We start from the raw sequence: 15,065 nt of genomic DNA on the forward strand, positions 1-15,065 counted from the left end.
CTTCTTTAGACCTCTCACAATGATCAAGTTACTTTTAGTGTCCTTTAAGGATTTCTCGTTTTCAGCTTTTTTATACTCTGCAGATGAAAACTGCACAAAACCCACTCTGTTTCAAGCAAGCTCATATATTACCTATTTATATATTACCCAAAAATAAACTATTTATCTGTGAGGTGGGAGCACCTCCATTGGCCTTTAAAGTTTCCGTTTCCTTTTTTTTTGTTGTTTTGTTTAACCCCAAAATCACTGCACCGTGCCTCTCCAAGCCGTGAGCGCTGCCTTAATCCCCCAAAATGCTAAATCTGAAGGGCTGTTTTCTGGAAAGCAAAGCTCTTTAGGCACCAGAATAAACTCACAGCATCGAGAAACCATAACGTAACTATGAATATCCGGGGCGATTAGCAAGTCACGCCAGGAAACCAGACACCTCTGAATTTAAGGAATCTTCAGCCAATCCCAAAGGAGACAATTTTCCATTAGAACCCTCGTTATCCAGCGAGATAAACATGACCCTCCCGACAAACAAAGGGCTCAGCCTCCCTTACAGCTGCAACTCTCCCTTCGCCGCTATGGCAGGGAGCTGCCAACAGCGGGGAGGAGCGGTGGGACCGCGGACAGGCCGGTGCGGTTGAGGGAAGGGAAAAAAATAAAGGGTTTATAGATGCCGGGGCCGGATCCCGGCTCAGGGCCGCGGGGCAGCGGCGGGCCTCAGCCCAGCCCGCACCTCCTTTCGGCTCTTTTTCCTCCCCGAACACCCAAACCACGTCAAAACTCCCCAGAGGACACAACACCCACTCCCCACCACCGCAGCTGTCACCCACCCGAGGGGCTCCTATCGGCCCCGGGTTGTGTAACCAGCCCCGCTCCGGCTTGCGGGCGAAGCCCGTCGCTATTTACCTTGCGGTGGCGACCTTTGAAGACCACAGCAAAGGCTCCGTGTCCTATCAGGTCCTTCTTGCTGTACTCAAAGTCCCCCACCACCTCCATCATCCCTCAGCGGGGGGCATGAAGCCCCCGGGAAGGACGAAGGGAAAACAAAGGGGCTCTTCCTCTAGCTACAGCCGCCTCACGGCAGCCGGCGGCGGGGTGGGATCCTGCCCCGGTCCTGGCTGCCCCCGGCGGCGGGGGCAGCTCCTCTCATACCGCCGCAGACCCCCGGGCCGGCGGGGCTGCTGCAGGGCGTCACCGAGGCGAGGGGCTCCGTCGGGCATGGGGAGGGGAAAGAGGGCAATCTCAGGGGCCGGGTGTGAAGGGACAGCGCGGCATCGGCGCCGGGACGAGGGGCCTTCTCAGCGGGGAAGGGGGCTCCGTGCCCTGCCGCTGCCCGGCCCCATGGCCCCGCCACAGCGGGGGCTGCCGGCGCCGCGGCCCCGCTCAGGGACCGAACCCCAGAGCATCCAGCGACGCGGGAGGAGGCGCGGCCCACGGCTCCGGGGGTGGCTGTCGCTGTCGCCGCCGCAGCCCTCGCGAGAGAGGAGGAAGCAGTGAGAGTGCGGACGGGGGTCTCTCAGGCCGCCAGCTCCTCCCGGGGCTCCTGCCGCTTCACCAGTTCCGCCACTGAGACCCGCACCCGGCCGGCTCCGACTGCGAGTGCCCGGCCCTTCGCACCGCCCCGCGGCTCTTATAGGCCGCAGTGCGCAGGCCCGGGCGCTCGGCTGCTTCCGCCGGCGGCCAAAGAGTGCCTCACCCCGCGTAACCCGGCGGTCCCTCCGCCGCCAGCGCCTCAGAGCGGGGCCGGAGCGGGGCCGTGACCTCCAACCCTCCCCGGCCCCGCACCCGTCACGGCAGGGCTCCGGGGGTGCGGTCGGGTCGTCTCCTCAGAGAGGACGGTGACCCTGGGCCCACCCTTGCCCTCACCCCGGAGTCGGGGCAGAGAGGCCGAACTCAGCCCGTCACACCCGGCCAGCACTTCAGCCCTTTCCTCGGCCGCCTCAGGCGCACCCGCCAGTGAGGACAACGCTGAGGGGCCACCGGGGGAAGAGGAGGACCGGAGTCGCACAGGACAAGAGCTGGGACAGTCAGCAGCCGGAGTGGGAAGGCAGGTATTGGATTATCCCAGGTTTTCAAGGCAGTGGCACTGTTTACACAGCACCTCCAGGTCACACTCCCAGCCCTGTCCCTGCTCCAGTGGTGAGCAAGACCTTCCCTCAAACCTGAAACAAGGAATTTCAATGAATGGGGAAGCAATGGAGGAAACAGGCATAGAGTGCGGTGAGCCAAAGATACTTGGAGTTGTTTGCTCCCTTTATAAGGAGAACAACGCCTGTAATTTACAGCCCCTACCTCCCAGCACTTTTAGATCAGCCTAGGGCTGTTTACAGCACGTACAAACGTTAAAAAAAAAACAACCAGCCACCGAACAAGTCACATGGAGCCTCTGACCTTCACCTCCAGGTTTACATGATTATGCTCCTTTCCTCCACGTCCCCATTCCTCGCTGCTCTCTTTCCCCCCCTCCACCCATGTTCTCCATCACACCACCTCCATATCCCAGTCTGAGACCCTTTCAGGCTTCCCCAATATCCCCAGTGGATGCAGGGTGTGTGTGACCCCTCTGACCCCACACGGCTGTGCTCTGCCTTCCCTGACGTGACACAGATCTGTGTCACAGATCAAAATAGAGACTGAGCCAAGAGTGGTGCAGTTGGGCCTCTCCCCATTCCTCACTTATCTCCCTTGGCTTTCCAGCACTCAAAACCAGGCACTACTGGAGCCCTCTGCCATGTCAGGACCTCCTCAGCTAAAGACTTCTCCACAGACAAAGCACTTAGATTTAAAAAATAGCTATCAAGAGATTCTTAAGGAGAGATTGACAGCTTTGTGATGGACATTTTAAGCTATCAGAGGAATCCTAAGAAATCTGTTTTGTGCCAAAGAGATCCAAGGGGCTTTAAAACCCCTCAAAGCGGAGTCTCCCCCTGTATTTGGTGAAGTTTTGAGCTTGCACCCAAAATCCACTGATGGCAGTACCCTAACAAATAACACCAAGAAAGTGGTGGAAATAATTTCAACAGCTCAGAACACCCCTGTGCAAAGAATAAATGAGATGTAAAAATATTCCAAGTTAATAATAAATTAAAGTGTTGGTAGTAACAGACACTTTGCGATACGCTTCACAGTGCCCCTTTAAACCAAGAAAAAGCCCACAAGCCTCCATGTGTTAAATATTCTGATTCATAAAAATAATTCCCCTCAGAACTGCTTGCTTATTTCCATCCACCAATTCTCACTTCAGTATTAATCCTCTCAGGCTCAGCGCGTATCCTCACCCCAAAATCAATCTCACGAGCTACATTTTAGGGAAGCTTTAAAAAAAAAAAAAAAATAATCATTCAGAAGATGCTTTTTGAGCAAAGTCACAACAGCCACTACTAAGCCACCCATTCTGCATCACACTTGCGAACCGAGACACATTTCCCAGCACATTTCCCTCCGGCAGCAGCACTGCCTGATGTCCTTTTGTCCTCGTAACGGGGCTGCAGCCCTGGAGCAGGTTTGTTTCAGCACAGCAAGGACGAACAGCCAGGAGCGGCGGCGAGGTTTGACCGGAATAACTAAACACCCTGCGCTGGGATCCCAGCGGCACCCGAGGGCTCCAGCAGCGCTCGCTGGAGGCTGCGGGATTTGCATGCGGGTCACTCCTCCTAGCTGGGTCCTTGACTGGCGGCCGCGGGAGGTTCTGGGTGTCGGTTACTCCAGCATCCGCACTACAAAGAACCTGCAAACAGCACCTTCACTTGCTTTTGCTGGTGGAAGAGTTCAGAGGCAGAACGGACCGGATTCACCTTTCCCAAAGGGAGCCTCGGTGCTGGAGATGTTGGAAGTGTGATGCAGGATAACCCCACAGGGCTCGTGCTGCTCCTACACACAGATATCCGGCATTTAGCTCTGTATCCTGCAGCACCCCAGGGGATGCTCTGCTCTAACCATGCAGCAGGACACTAAAACACACAGTGCACCAGTACCCTGCCTGCCTGACCTTCAAAATGATCCTTCAAAAACACAGAGCACCGTGCCCCGAGTTGGTTCATTTTGAACATCACGCTCTGCAGGAGCTGCAGCCCACTGAGAGACCACCAGCAACCCACAGTTCTGCAACCACCACTCACAGAGTGAAGAAAACAGAACAGCAGCACTGGAGATGGCCCTGGGGCTCCTTCCCAGCTGCACTACTTTGCCTCAGACAAATTGGTCCCTCAGTTGTGAGCCAGGACTTCTGATCACAAGAGAAACACATCTAGGAAGGAATTAGCAAGTTGCAGGTTGCTTGTCTGAGTGCAGAGAAGGATGCTTTCATCTGGTAGCAGCTCCACAGAACACAGACGTCACTGCCCTGAGTTTTCTTAACACCTTTCATCCTCAAAAGCACTAATGGACATTCACACAAAGCCCTTCTCTGCCGCACACCACCAAAATGCAGCCCTGAGGTAGAAACATCACCTGAACAGCGCCTGGGCTGACCCAAAAAAAAAAGCTGAACAAGGCTGCTTTTCCTACTTTTCATGCAGAACAATGAATGGAGTTAATTTTCTTCCTATTCATTGAAAGATTTATTTCCTTGTCTCTCTCTCTCTCTCCCCAGGCTATAAACTTGCACATGGAAATTAAATTACAGATCTGGGAAAATATTCAAGAGATCATCTGAGTCAAACAGGACAGGAACATGTGGCTCCAAGGACCCAGAGAACACAACACACACTCCACTTGCATGGATAAGCAGGACACAGCCTCAAGAAGAGTTTTCACGTGGATTTTAAGGCCTCACTCATCTAAACCAACTCCCAAAGGTAGGAGTTTGACAGGATCTTGTTCACCTCACAGCTATCAACTTCACTCCAGGGTTCTTACCATACCGTTCCTTCCCTCCCTCCATCACTCAGGATTTCATTAGACAGGTAAACCTTCCTCTGAGGACTGGCACTCTTCCCAGTCCTCATCACCACTGTCCTCCCATTGGGATTTGTAACAAAATTAATGGCGGCATCAGCTGAGCTTTTAAAGGAAAAAGTGTCAGGGGGTTCTGTAGGATGGTTTCTGGCTGTGCTTAAATTATTCTTGTATTACCAGTGAAAAATAATGCCCTTGTGGTAAGCAAACCTGTGTAGGATGCTTAATGAGTAACTCAGGAGCAACTGGACCGAAACATGGAAGCACATCCCAGGATTCCCATCAAACAGCACTGGAAAAGCTCAGGCATTTCAGTCGGTTTTCTCTAAGGTTGGTGCTGCTGATGCCAGAAAAGCAATCAGAAAGCTCCAGCCTACCTCCTAGATTGTGTCCTTTACCATCCTCCCCGTTAATAACGCCATCAACCCAAATTTGCATCTGCAATTGCCCAAATTAGCTAATTAAAGCTCCCATCCCCAGCGCCGCTGAGCGAGGGAGGTCACGCGCTCGCGGCGGCTCCTGCCAAGCAGGAGCCAGCTCTGGAGGGAAGGGCAGCAGCTCTTCCTTCCCCAGCGCCTGAGCAGGCAGGAGACTGCAGCCAGACCCGGGAAGTGCCGCATTCAAATAAAACTGGGAGGGAGGAGTGTCAGGGAATTGCTCAGGAATACAGCTGGAGCGGGGCCAGCACTTATTATGCATGGAGGCTGGTGCTGTATGAATGGTAAAAATAGCAGCAGATGCTTAGATAAGAAAATACAATTTGGTTTACATGCAAAGCCATCACAGAGCGTGGTTAAAAAATCTACCCGCTATCAGATCACAGGAAGATTAAGGCTGAGAGGTTAATTTGGTGTAAACTTAGTTGCAAGGCCCTCTTTCTTCAAGAGGTCTCACTTCCCTTTGGAAAACCCTTCTGCTCCAGCATTAGAAAGGTGGGTTTTAATCAGGCTTTACGTCACAGAAGCAGAGTCTGAAGTGATGGCAGGAGCACGGTCAGAGGGCACAGTGATTGCTTTGCTTTGGAAATCAGTGGGCAAGGTACACTGATATTTTAGGTACACCTACACGCATGCACTGCCAAGCCAAGTTCCCACAGGCAGGATCACTCCCCTGCGCTCTGGTACATCCCTGCCTCCAACACAAAACACACAGATTGACAGGGCACAGTGACCCAGAGCAGCACTCCATGGCAGGAGGCAGAGAATGACGATTCTTCACTCAGGAGGAGCCCCTTGCAACCAGGAGCTGCAAAGCAGACTTGGGGACAGAGAGCTGAACTCCCAAGGGTGGGTCATTTCCTTTAGCACAAGCACCCCAAAAAAACTTGGAAATCAGGTAACTTGGCTGTTAGCAGTGACCTGCTCCTCTTCTTCCCAAGGGCAGACTTATCAGCTGTTTTTAAACCACCCTATCCCACAGTCACCTCACTGAATTACAAAAGGTTTTGTTTATGCAAATGGATGCAACGTGGCCTTCACTGTCAGCAAGAACCAGCTGGAGGAAGCACCCTAAAGAAAGAGCAGGTATGGGATACTGAGCTCTTCCCAAGAGATAGATCCCTGCTGACTTGGCTGACAGAAGGAGATACTAACAGCAACAGGAACCATAAATCACCTTTTCAGTCATATTAAAGATTTAACCCTTTGTTCCAGCCATTGGCTCACCTGAACACCTACAGACAAGCAAAAGACCATCACTGCACAATCTTAATTCTCCACAGCAATCCTGCCAGCAGGGATAAAGTCCTAAAATGCATCTTCTGCAGCTGGGAAGCATCTGAGACCCAAATCCCTGTTCTGAGTTGTAGTAATCACTGCATATGAGGGCTGTGGAGAATGTTTTGACCTTCATGCTAACCTGCTCCAACCAAATCTGACAGTGTAATTTCTGCTCCTTATTAATCACATCTTGATTTTCTCTGTTTCATAAGCATCCTGGAAATAAACACTTCTTTCAGGTCTATTCACCTCATGATAGCTGCAAGCCTGAACTGACTGATAAAAAGGCTCATAAGCAAACTTACAAATACCCAGCTGACAGTGTGACTCCCTCTCACCCACTGGGCAAGTAAATGCACTTGAGAAATTCCAGAAGGAGCCAGCTCTGTGCAATGGAAGTATTGCCATTTTCTGTGTCAGCCCCAGCCCTGCTGTCAGCACGTATCCAGGGCAAGGGACAAGCACCACACAAAATTCCTGCTCCATTCTTCCCCTTCCCCAGCCTTCGAGCCAGTGGAGCATGGGAAATGGACAGAGTCTCATTCCCAAGAGCTGTTGAAACCTGAAAACTCAGCACAGCTCCAGCAGTCATTTGAAGTCCATGCCTATTGCACCCCAGACAGATTAGCAATGGAGTTAACCTGCTGTGAATGCAGGGGATCACTGGCAGATAATGCTCAGCACAGCCCACAGGGAAATGGGGCTGTGTGGAAAGGCAAAACCTTACTGGAATAATGAGAAGCCTCAAGTCCTCATTCTCAGCAGACACGCAGCCAAGCACATTGTCCCAGACACGCAGCCAAGCACAATTCTGCAAGGTAATGATGTGCTGAATTTTCCCACTTTTCTCTCTCTGAAGGCCACACAAAGACAACCCTCTCTGTTTGCACTAAAACCCTCTTCTCCACAGGACTCTTCACAGAGCAAGAAAGGGCACGAGCAGTCTCCACCCTTTGCTTGCTCCTTTCAGGACAATTGCTACTGTGAGGCTGAAATTCCAATAAAAAGCCAGTTGAGATGGAGGCAGATGAGATATCCCTCCTGTGATGTTCAGAGGAGATCATCCTGCAATGCACAGCTCTTAATAAGAACTAAAATTAAAATTTCCTTAAATAAATATAAGGAAAGAGTCCATGAGGGAGAGTTGCCAACAGGAACACGGAGCCGTGTTTGGATCAATCTCTTCATCCATCACCTTGGAGATCTCCCAGGACTGTGCTGAGGGCAGGACCAGCAGCTCCATGTCACTGTTCCTATCGACGCCATCTGGAAAGGGAAAGAGCTGCTGTGTCCCTGTGGTGGGGCAGCAGCTCTACCACAGGGCCCAGCAGGCACCAGACAAGAGCAGCACCGCGGGGACCTGGGGTCACCAGCCACAGTCAAATAGCAACCAGCTCCCAGGAATTTGTCTGCATAACTGGGAAAGGGAAGAAGGTCAGAAAGGAAGACCTGACCAGCTGGTGCAACTGTTCCAGGAGTCAAAATATCTGAGTCAAATTTCATCCTGACTGCTTGGCTGGAGGGGCTCTGCTTTCTAGTCATCTCCCAGCAACAGCTCCTGCCCTGAGAGAGGTCAGGTCTCCAAGCTGGAATCTGACCCAGTGCTGTGCTCTCTGCAAGGAGATCATGCCCTAACCACGCAGGTCTCTGCAGGGGCACTGCGGCTCTGAGGGACACATGGAGTAGCTACAACATCCTCATGGACAAACAGATTACTCACATCCGCAAACACTTGTCCTTCCCTCCGCTCGCTACCCTCTGTCCATCCGGGCTCCAATCCACTGCATACACCTGGTGTGATGGAAATCAGTCACCTCTGCTGGGAGGAGGGGTCACTCCTGCCTCCCAAACACCTCAGCCCCGCCAGGCACCTCACCTCATCGGCATGGCCAGGCAGATCAATGGCCAGTTTCTTTGTTTTGGCATCCCAGACCTTGAGGGTGCTGTCGCTGCTGCCGCTCACCAGCAAGCGGCTGTCGGCTGACCAGGCGATCTGGTACACGGCCGAGACGTGGCCCCGCAGCGACGTCAGGTACCTGGGGACAAGGACAGGCTGTTAGAGCAGCAGGCTTTGTTCCAAACTTGCCTTTGCCTTCATGTTTCTTGTCCACCAACACAGTCACAGGATGCCCAGCACACACCCCGGCAGTCAGTTGCTAGATAAAGACCATCCAAAAACCCTCCCAAACTGGCTCAGAACCTTCTAGACGATGCCTCTTCATCTCACCCCCTCTGCCAAGAAACCCTCATCCAGCGGGCAGCACTTCAGCCTCACTGCACAGGTGTGTCCTTCCCTCTCTGGCTGAGCAGCCCAGATTTAGAAGGACGTTTAAAATTGCTGATATGAAAGCCAAGCTCATGAGCATTAAGGCTGGTTTGCAAGGGAGGACTGCTGCCTCCAAGAGCTCACCAGTACTGCAGCTGAAAGTTAAAAGCTGGATTACAGGAGCATCCAAATACCAACAGCACTACTTGTAACTACAAGAATTTGCATCATCCAGAACAAGCTGTTCTCTGGCACAAGAACTGTTCAAACTGGGTCAGTCTCCAGTTCCCAACACACACATCTTCAGGAGATCAGTGGAGTGGAACATCCCATCCCACCACAGCTGTGCCTGCCCCGCAGTACCAACCCTGCTGCAACAGGGTGTGCACACAGGTGCCAGGCAGTGCTGTGGCTGAGTCACAGCGGGGCTGCACACACAGAGCCAAGCACTGACACCCTGACACAAGGAAAGCCACACAAGAGACTTCCCGAGGGCAGAAAAAGGCAGAGGCAGCAGAGAGACTTTGTATGAGTTGAAGCTACAGAGATGCTGAACCAGGGTGCTGCTGGCAATGAACTGGGGCCCAGCCCTGTGTGCCCTGAGCATTACACACAGACTCCACACCAGCAATACCTCTAACAGAACAAACCAACTCACTTTCCTGTCCTACCATCCCAGAGCTTTATGGACTTGTCAAAGGAAGCACTAGCTATTATCCGGGTATCTGGGGAGAAGAGGACTTGGTTAATCAATGCCTGGTGGCCTGTCATTCTCTCCAGTGGCTTCTTGTCTTCTGCTGGTCTCCAAAGAAACAGGGTGAAATCATCAGACCCCGAGACGAGCCTTTCTGGTTCCTGGCCCTGAAAAAGGGATGAAAGAGCCAAAGTTTTGTACAAACCTGGTGTGGAGAGCTTGGAAGCACACCAGTGTTGGGGTGTCCACTGCTTTCACCAGAGACAGTGTTAGGAGTGACAGCAGGGACAAAAAGAACTTACCCGGACTTGGTTGTACCTCTGCAGTGCTCTGTCTTTAAGTTCTGACACTGGAAAAGGGAGAAGGCAGGTGAAAGAGAGATTGGCAATCTTTAGATGAAATGAAACTTTATAACCTTGTCATGCCAATTCAAATCCCGGTTCAGCAGGAGCATTTGTGACTGTTTAATTTGCCAAAGGCAATTTGGGACCTCCCCATCCCCCAGACTGCTCCACCCAGGCATGGGTGAGAAAAATCTTGACTTCCAGCATGACCAGTCCTCCCCCAGCCTCCAAGGTGGGTGCTGCACTCACAGGAGCCTCTGACGTCCTGGGGGTTGATGGTGGCCTCGGCCGGCTCGAAGGCGCCGGTGCGGAGAACGTAGTCGGTGCTCAGGGCCATGGTATTCACCCAGTGAGCGTGGCCCTGCAGGGTGCGGCACAGGACACCCTGGGGACAAAGCCACTCTCAGACAGGGACATGACAGGCAGGATACAGCCAGGCTGCACAGCACCCACCACACCCACCGAGTTGCAGGGACCAACCCCAAACTTTCCAAACCTGCTTGTTCCAGCTGCAGGCAGGCTAAGCAGGGAAGACACAACTCTGCTGAGATTCAGGAATCGGTTTCCCTTGCACAACCCCCATCAGCTCAGGTTGCTCCAGGGATGTTTCCAGCTTTTAGCCCCATTTAATGCTCTTAAGGATGAAAACATCACAAAACGTCTACCCCTTGCAAATGGTGCCAAGCAACAGGTCACGAAGATGCAACAGCTCTGTTTTTCAGGGCACAAGCTGTGCCAGGAAGAGCAGACAAAGCTACCCCACAGTGTGCCCAGCTCCCTTTGCCAATAGCCCAAGGGCAGTCCCTCACTTACATCCTGGCTCCTCCAGACTTTGATGGTCCTGTCCTGGGAGGAGGAGTAGAGCAAGCCATCGCCCCCCCACTTCACACAGGTCACCGACTGCGTGTGGCTTGTGAGGATTTTGTCACACCTGCCCATCAGCGTGTCCCAGATGCGGATGCTGCCGTCCTTGGAGGCACTGGCCAGGTAACGGCACTCTGGGTTTCTGGGCAAAGAGATCAAATCCTCTTGTGCAGCTCCCCCGAGCTCCTTCCCCACCAGCCCCAAAGGGTTCAAGGGTCCAGCTGGCAATAAAATGCAACTCTCTTTTAGCTTAAGATCAGATAGAGGCCAGACGGGCAGAGCACTGAGCACTACAGAGAACAAAGTCTCACAAGGCAGGGGAGAGGCAGACAAATGCTTCCTCCAAACCAACTCCTGGGCTGCACATTGGAGAAGTCAATCCAGGGTAAACCTGGCAGCTGAGGCCTGGGCAATGACCTTGTTTCCACAGCTTTAACCCACTGGCTAAGAAAGTCACCACAAACTGGCACCTTCCCTGGGCACAGGCTGGAGAGAGCCCTGGGCAGGGGTTCAGCCTCACACAGGGAGCACAGATCCATGGCATTGGGAATGTGTTGGATGTTCCCCTGCCTCTTCATGCTTCATCTCCAGCCCATAGACAGAGTGCTGTTGTGTTGACAGGGCTGAAAGGAGCAATGTCCATCCACATCCATTGTGGCTCAGAGGGCAAACTGAAGACATCTGGAAGCAGCTGGCCACAACCCAGCAAGGACAGGGCAGCCACAACTCTCTGTCCTTTGCACATCTTTACAACTCTGCATGGTGGCACCAGCAGCGAGGAAGAGCACGGCCCCTCCCATTGCACTGGAACTGGCTGAAGAAAGAGAACTGCAGCCCTGGCAGGGTCATGTCTCTCTCCATTTCCTTATCTTCCTTACAAGCTTTTTTTTTTTTTTTTTTTGCTAATCCAGTTGTCTGCAAATAGCTGGAGCTTCCTACTGGCAAATTCAATTTGCAGGGCTCTGCTCTGAAGGGGCCCTTTTTCTTTCTTTTTTTATTTATTTCTGTAACATCTTGATTAATGGCTACAACTGTCCCCCCTTCGCCCACCTCTCCCAGAGGGAGCTTTAGCCGATCGAAGGGATAAGGGGATTGTACAGTTAATCATCTCTCATGATAAACAAACGGGATGACAGAGGCCAGCAGGACCAGGAGAGCAGAAAGGAGTGCTCTGCCCTTGGACACCACCAGGCTTCCCTGCTCCCACCTCAGCATTGCTGGAGCAGCACATCAGTGTTTGTCCAGCACCACAAAAGCAGTGTTTTCCACAGGCAGGTGTGTCTTTTTCCCAGGGGAAAAGAGACACAGCCTGGCAGTGATTCCCCAGCAACTCACAGGGACTGTGAGCAGCAGCTGGAACTCCTGGCTCCCAGCTGTACACATTTTTCCCAGCTAACCTTGAGAGCTGTTCTACACAGGCTTTTTCCAGTAACAGGAGAAAGGCAAACAGGAGCCATGCCCTTCAGGTCAGGCTGCTCTTTTCCATAGGAGCAAAGGGGAAGGGCTGAGCTGGCCCCTTCACTTACATGTGGAGCGGTTCCCAGCACAGACATGTGATCCATTTGGAGTGGCCAGAGAGCACCCGGCCGATCTGGCTGCCAGTGGCTGGGTCCCAGAGAAAGATCTGTCCAAGAGAGGAAGCACGAGGGTCGCGTCAGGCCACAGACATCATGTGAATCCCAGAGACTTTGGAGCTCCATTTAGAAAGCAGAGGTGTCCTTGGGATCGTGTTTGCACTCGCAGGCAGCAGCAGGGGAAGGGGGCTGGATGCCTTTCCAAATCCCTGCAGCAATCAGCTGACACCTAAAAGAATGAGACCCGCCTGCCCTCCTGTCTGCCTACAACGCTGCTGCTACAAAGTTATCTGACTCAACTCAAAAAGAATAGAGGCCCCCAAAACGCCACCCAGTGCCAGAGACTCAGCGAGTGTTTGCAGAGCACAGTGGAAGCCAGAGTGTGCTAAACACTGCTGATTATCGGATGCTGTGGGTGGGACACATGCTGGTTTTCTCTTGTTGATTCTCTCTCTACATAAATGTTCATCTTAAGAGCCAAGGCATTAGTCATCTCCTACTTAAGAACCTAAGAGAAATAGGGAAAAGGAGGACAAGCAGCTCTCTGGGTTCAATTAAAAGCAGACCAGCACCAAACCATGGCTGAACCACCCTGGCTCAGGACATTTCCTTGGGATTGGCATTACAGCTCTGTGAGTGCTGTTATTGCTCCCAGACTATTCAAAGGTCAGGGAGAGCAACTGCCCCATAGCAGCTCAGCTCCCATGTAACCACCCGCTCCTGCTTCCCCAGGCATTTCTGCACTTCAAGCACACAAATCTTGCCCCAGAGTGGGGGCTGAACTCCTTTCATGTTCCTGCAAGAGGGAATTTGGCCGTGTCTGTGTGGGGACACTGTGACCATGCTGCTGCTGCACAGCTGTGTCACGCCAACAGCAGCCTTGACCTGTCCTCACTCCAGACACTTCCCTCGTGATGGAGCCGCCTGCCAACGACCACATCCAAAGCCTGGACTCCTTCCTGTACAGAGGGAAAAGCGTCTGCCACAAGACAGCAGGACTCAGCAGCAAGAACTCTGGTTCTACAACCTCAGGGGTTTGATGCCAGAACACTGCCTGGCACAGTGACAATGCCAAGGTGACAATGCCAGAGCACTGCCTGGCACAGAGATGCTTCTCACAACACAGTGACACATCCACACACAAAGCTCCTCTGGAGAATGGGAATCCTGCTCGAAACAATGGGACACACCCCTCACACCCCTGAAGAAACAGGCTTGCACTCCTAATCCCCCCCAGCCCCATGCTGAGGGAGCCCAGGTGTACCTGGCTGTTCTTGCAGCCCGAGGCCAGCTTCTTGCCATCAGGTGACCAAGCAATGCTGAGCACCCAGTGCCGGTGACCTGGCAGAGACAGCACGAGTGGGTATGAGTGGAGGGCTGAGACTATCCCTGCTGTCCCAGCAGGAAGCCACTCTGTGTTCCTCCTGGCCAGCCCCTCTTTTTCCACTTTGCCAAAGGGAGCTACTCCCTTCCCAAGCTGCAGTCCCAGCCTGGACAGCCCAAACGGCACCAGGCTCTGCTCTGCTTGTCCCCCAGGCAGACAGGGGGCCCATGAGGGAGGTGGTCACAAGTTGCCCTCCCTAGCACCCACCTTTGGCCGTGAACTGCGGCGTTTCCGTGCTGAGGTCCCAGAAGCGGACAGTGGTGTCTCCAGAGCCGCTGGCCAGGTACCTGGGAGAGGAGGAACAGCTCAGCACGGTGTTCCCAGGACAGGACAATGGTACCCTGATCCCTGCCTGCAGCCAGACCCTCGTACTTTCCCGTGGGGCTGAAAGCCACAGAGATGACAGCCTCGGTGTGTCCCTCCAGGGAGCTGGTGCAGCGTGTCACCGCCCGCACCCTGAACACCGCCTGCGGCTGGTAGATGATGTCCAGGACCTTCTCTGTCTCCACGCTCTGCCCTGCCAGGGTCTTCTCCAGCGACGCCACGATCTCGGCATCGTGGACGAAGAAGGCCAGAGGCACCGGCTCATCCTGCGGGAGAAAGGACAGGTGAGGTAGCGAGGGGCGGCTCCGGGTCGGGCTGGGGGTGCCGAGGAGCTCGGGAGGGGCCTCACCTTCTGTAGGAGGGCGTTGCAGACCAGCTGCAGCTTGTCCGGAGTGATGGTGACCGGGACGTCGAAGGGGGAGCCCAGGCACTCCCCCGCCTCATCGCGGAACTGGATCAGGAGCCGCTGCACATCCTCCTCGTCCGGCGACATGTTCTGCGGGACAGCGGGCTGAGCGCCGGGAATCCCGCGGGGCAGCGGGCACAGCCCTCCGCCCCAGCAGCCATACCCGCCCGGGGAGAAGGAACCTCTACCGGGGAACCCCGCCTAGGGCCCGTGGGAGGGAGAAACACCCCGCACCGAGCCGGAGCCGCGCGGGGGAACCCCAGGGAGCGCCGCAACACCCCCTCCCTTGCAGGCTCCAGGTGCTGCCCATCCCGCTCCCGGTTATCCCGCTCCCGGTTATCCCCATCCCGCTCACCGCGGCCATGTGCACGCGCGCCCCACGTGTGCCGGAAGCGGCGGGAGCGCCCGAGCGCGGCGCTGCTGCCCCCTGGCGGCCGGCGGTCAGCACCGCGATCTCCGCGGGGCCGCGGGTTCGAGGCCGCGCAGGGACAACTCCCGCGGGACCCAGCGCGGGGAGAGCACCGCGTTCGAAAACCTCAGGGGTGAGATGCCAGAACGACTCAAGGCAGGCCGAGCCTCTCACACGCCATCCGGTCCACATTCT

General features: G+C 54.1%; 2 protein-coding genes across 5 annotated transcripts in view; both read right to left on the reverse strand.

Annotated features, from left to right (window-relative positions):
- The window catches only part of ULK2 (unc-51 like autophagy activating kinase 2), a 36,394-nt gene extending 34,809 nt beyond the window's left edge, over positions 1-1,585 (reverse strand). Inside the window, exon 1 of the mRNA XM_040082142.1 lies at positions 898-1,585. Coding sequence (XP_039938076.1) covers positions 898-990 — 93 coding nt within the window. The 5' untranslated portion in view covers positions 991-1,585. The remainder of the gene's footprint in view (positions 1-897) is intronic.
- A 5,829-nt stretch (positions 1,586-7,414) lies between these two features.
- On the reverse strand, positions 7,415-14,852 carry NLE1 (notchless homolog 1). 4 transcript variants are annotated; one of them, XR_005703573.2, is made up of 14 exons: positions 14,817-14,843; positions 14,405-14,551; positions 14,104-14,321; positions 13,939-14,018; positions 13,612-13,688; positions 12,300-12,397; positions 10,723-10,915; positions 10,159-10,294; positions 9,868-9,914; positions 9,530-9,732; positions 8,482-8,641; positions 8,326-8,396; positions 7,801-7,871; positions 7,415-7,670 (listed from the first exon to the last, which is right to left on the reverse strand). XR_005703573.2 is itself a non-coding variant. In XM_040082103.2 (13 exons), exons 1-13 carry the CDS (start codon positions 14,823-14,825, stop codon positions 7,859-7,861), a joined length of 1,452 nt encoding a protein of 483 aa, XP_039938037.1. In that variant the 5' UTR covers positions 14,826-14,852; the 3' UTR covers positions 7,415-7,858. The 4 variants fall into 4 exon arrangements, 3 of the variants coding, with proteins under 3 accessions (XP_039938037.1, XP_039938038.1, XP_039938039.1); XM_040082103.2 differs by having other exon boundaries at positions 7,415-7,871; positions 14,817-14,852; XM_040082104.2 differs by lacking the exon at positions 14,817-14,843 and adding an exon at positions 14,696-14,761 and having other exon boundaries at positions 7,415-7,871.
- Positions 14,853-15,065: the final 213 nt, after the last annotated feature.

Source organism: Hirundo rustica, chromosome 19 (genome assembly GCF_015227805.2).
Source record: "Hirundo rustica isolate bHirRus1 chromosome 19, bHirRus1.pri.v3, whole genome shotgun sequence".
Lineage (NCBI taxonomy): Eukaryota > Metazoa > Chordata > Aves > Passeriformes > Hirundinidae > Hirundo > Hirundo rustica.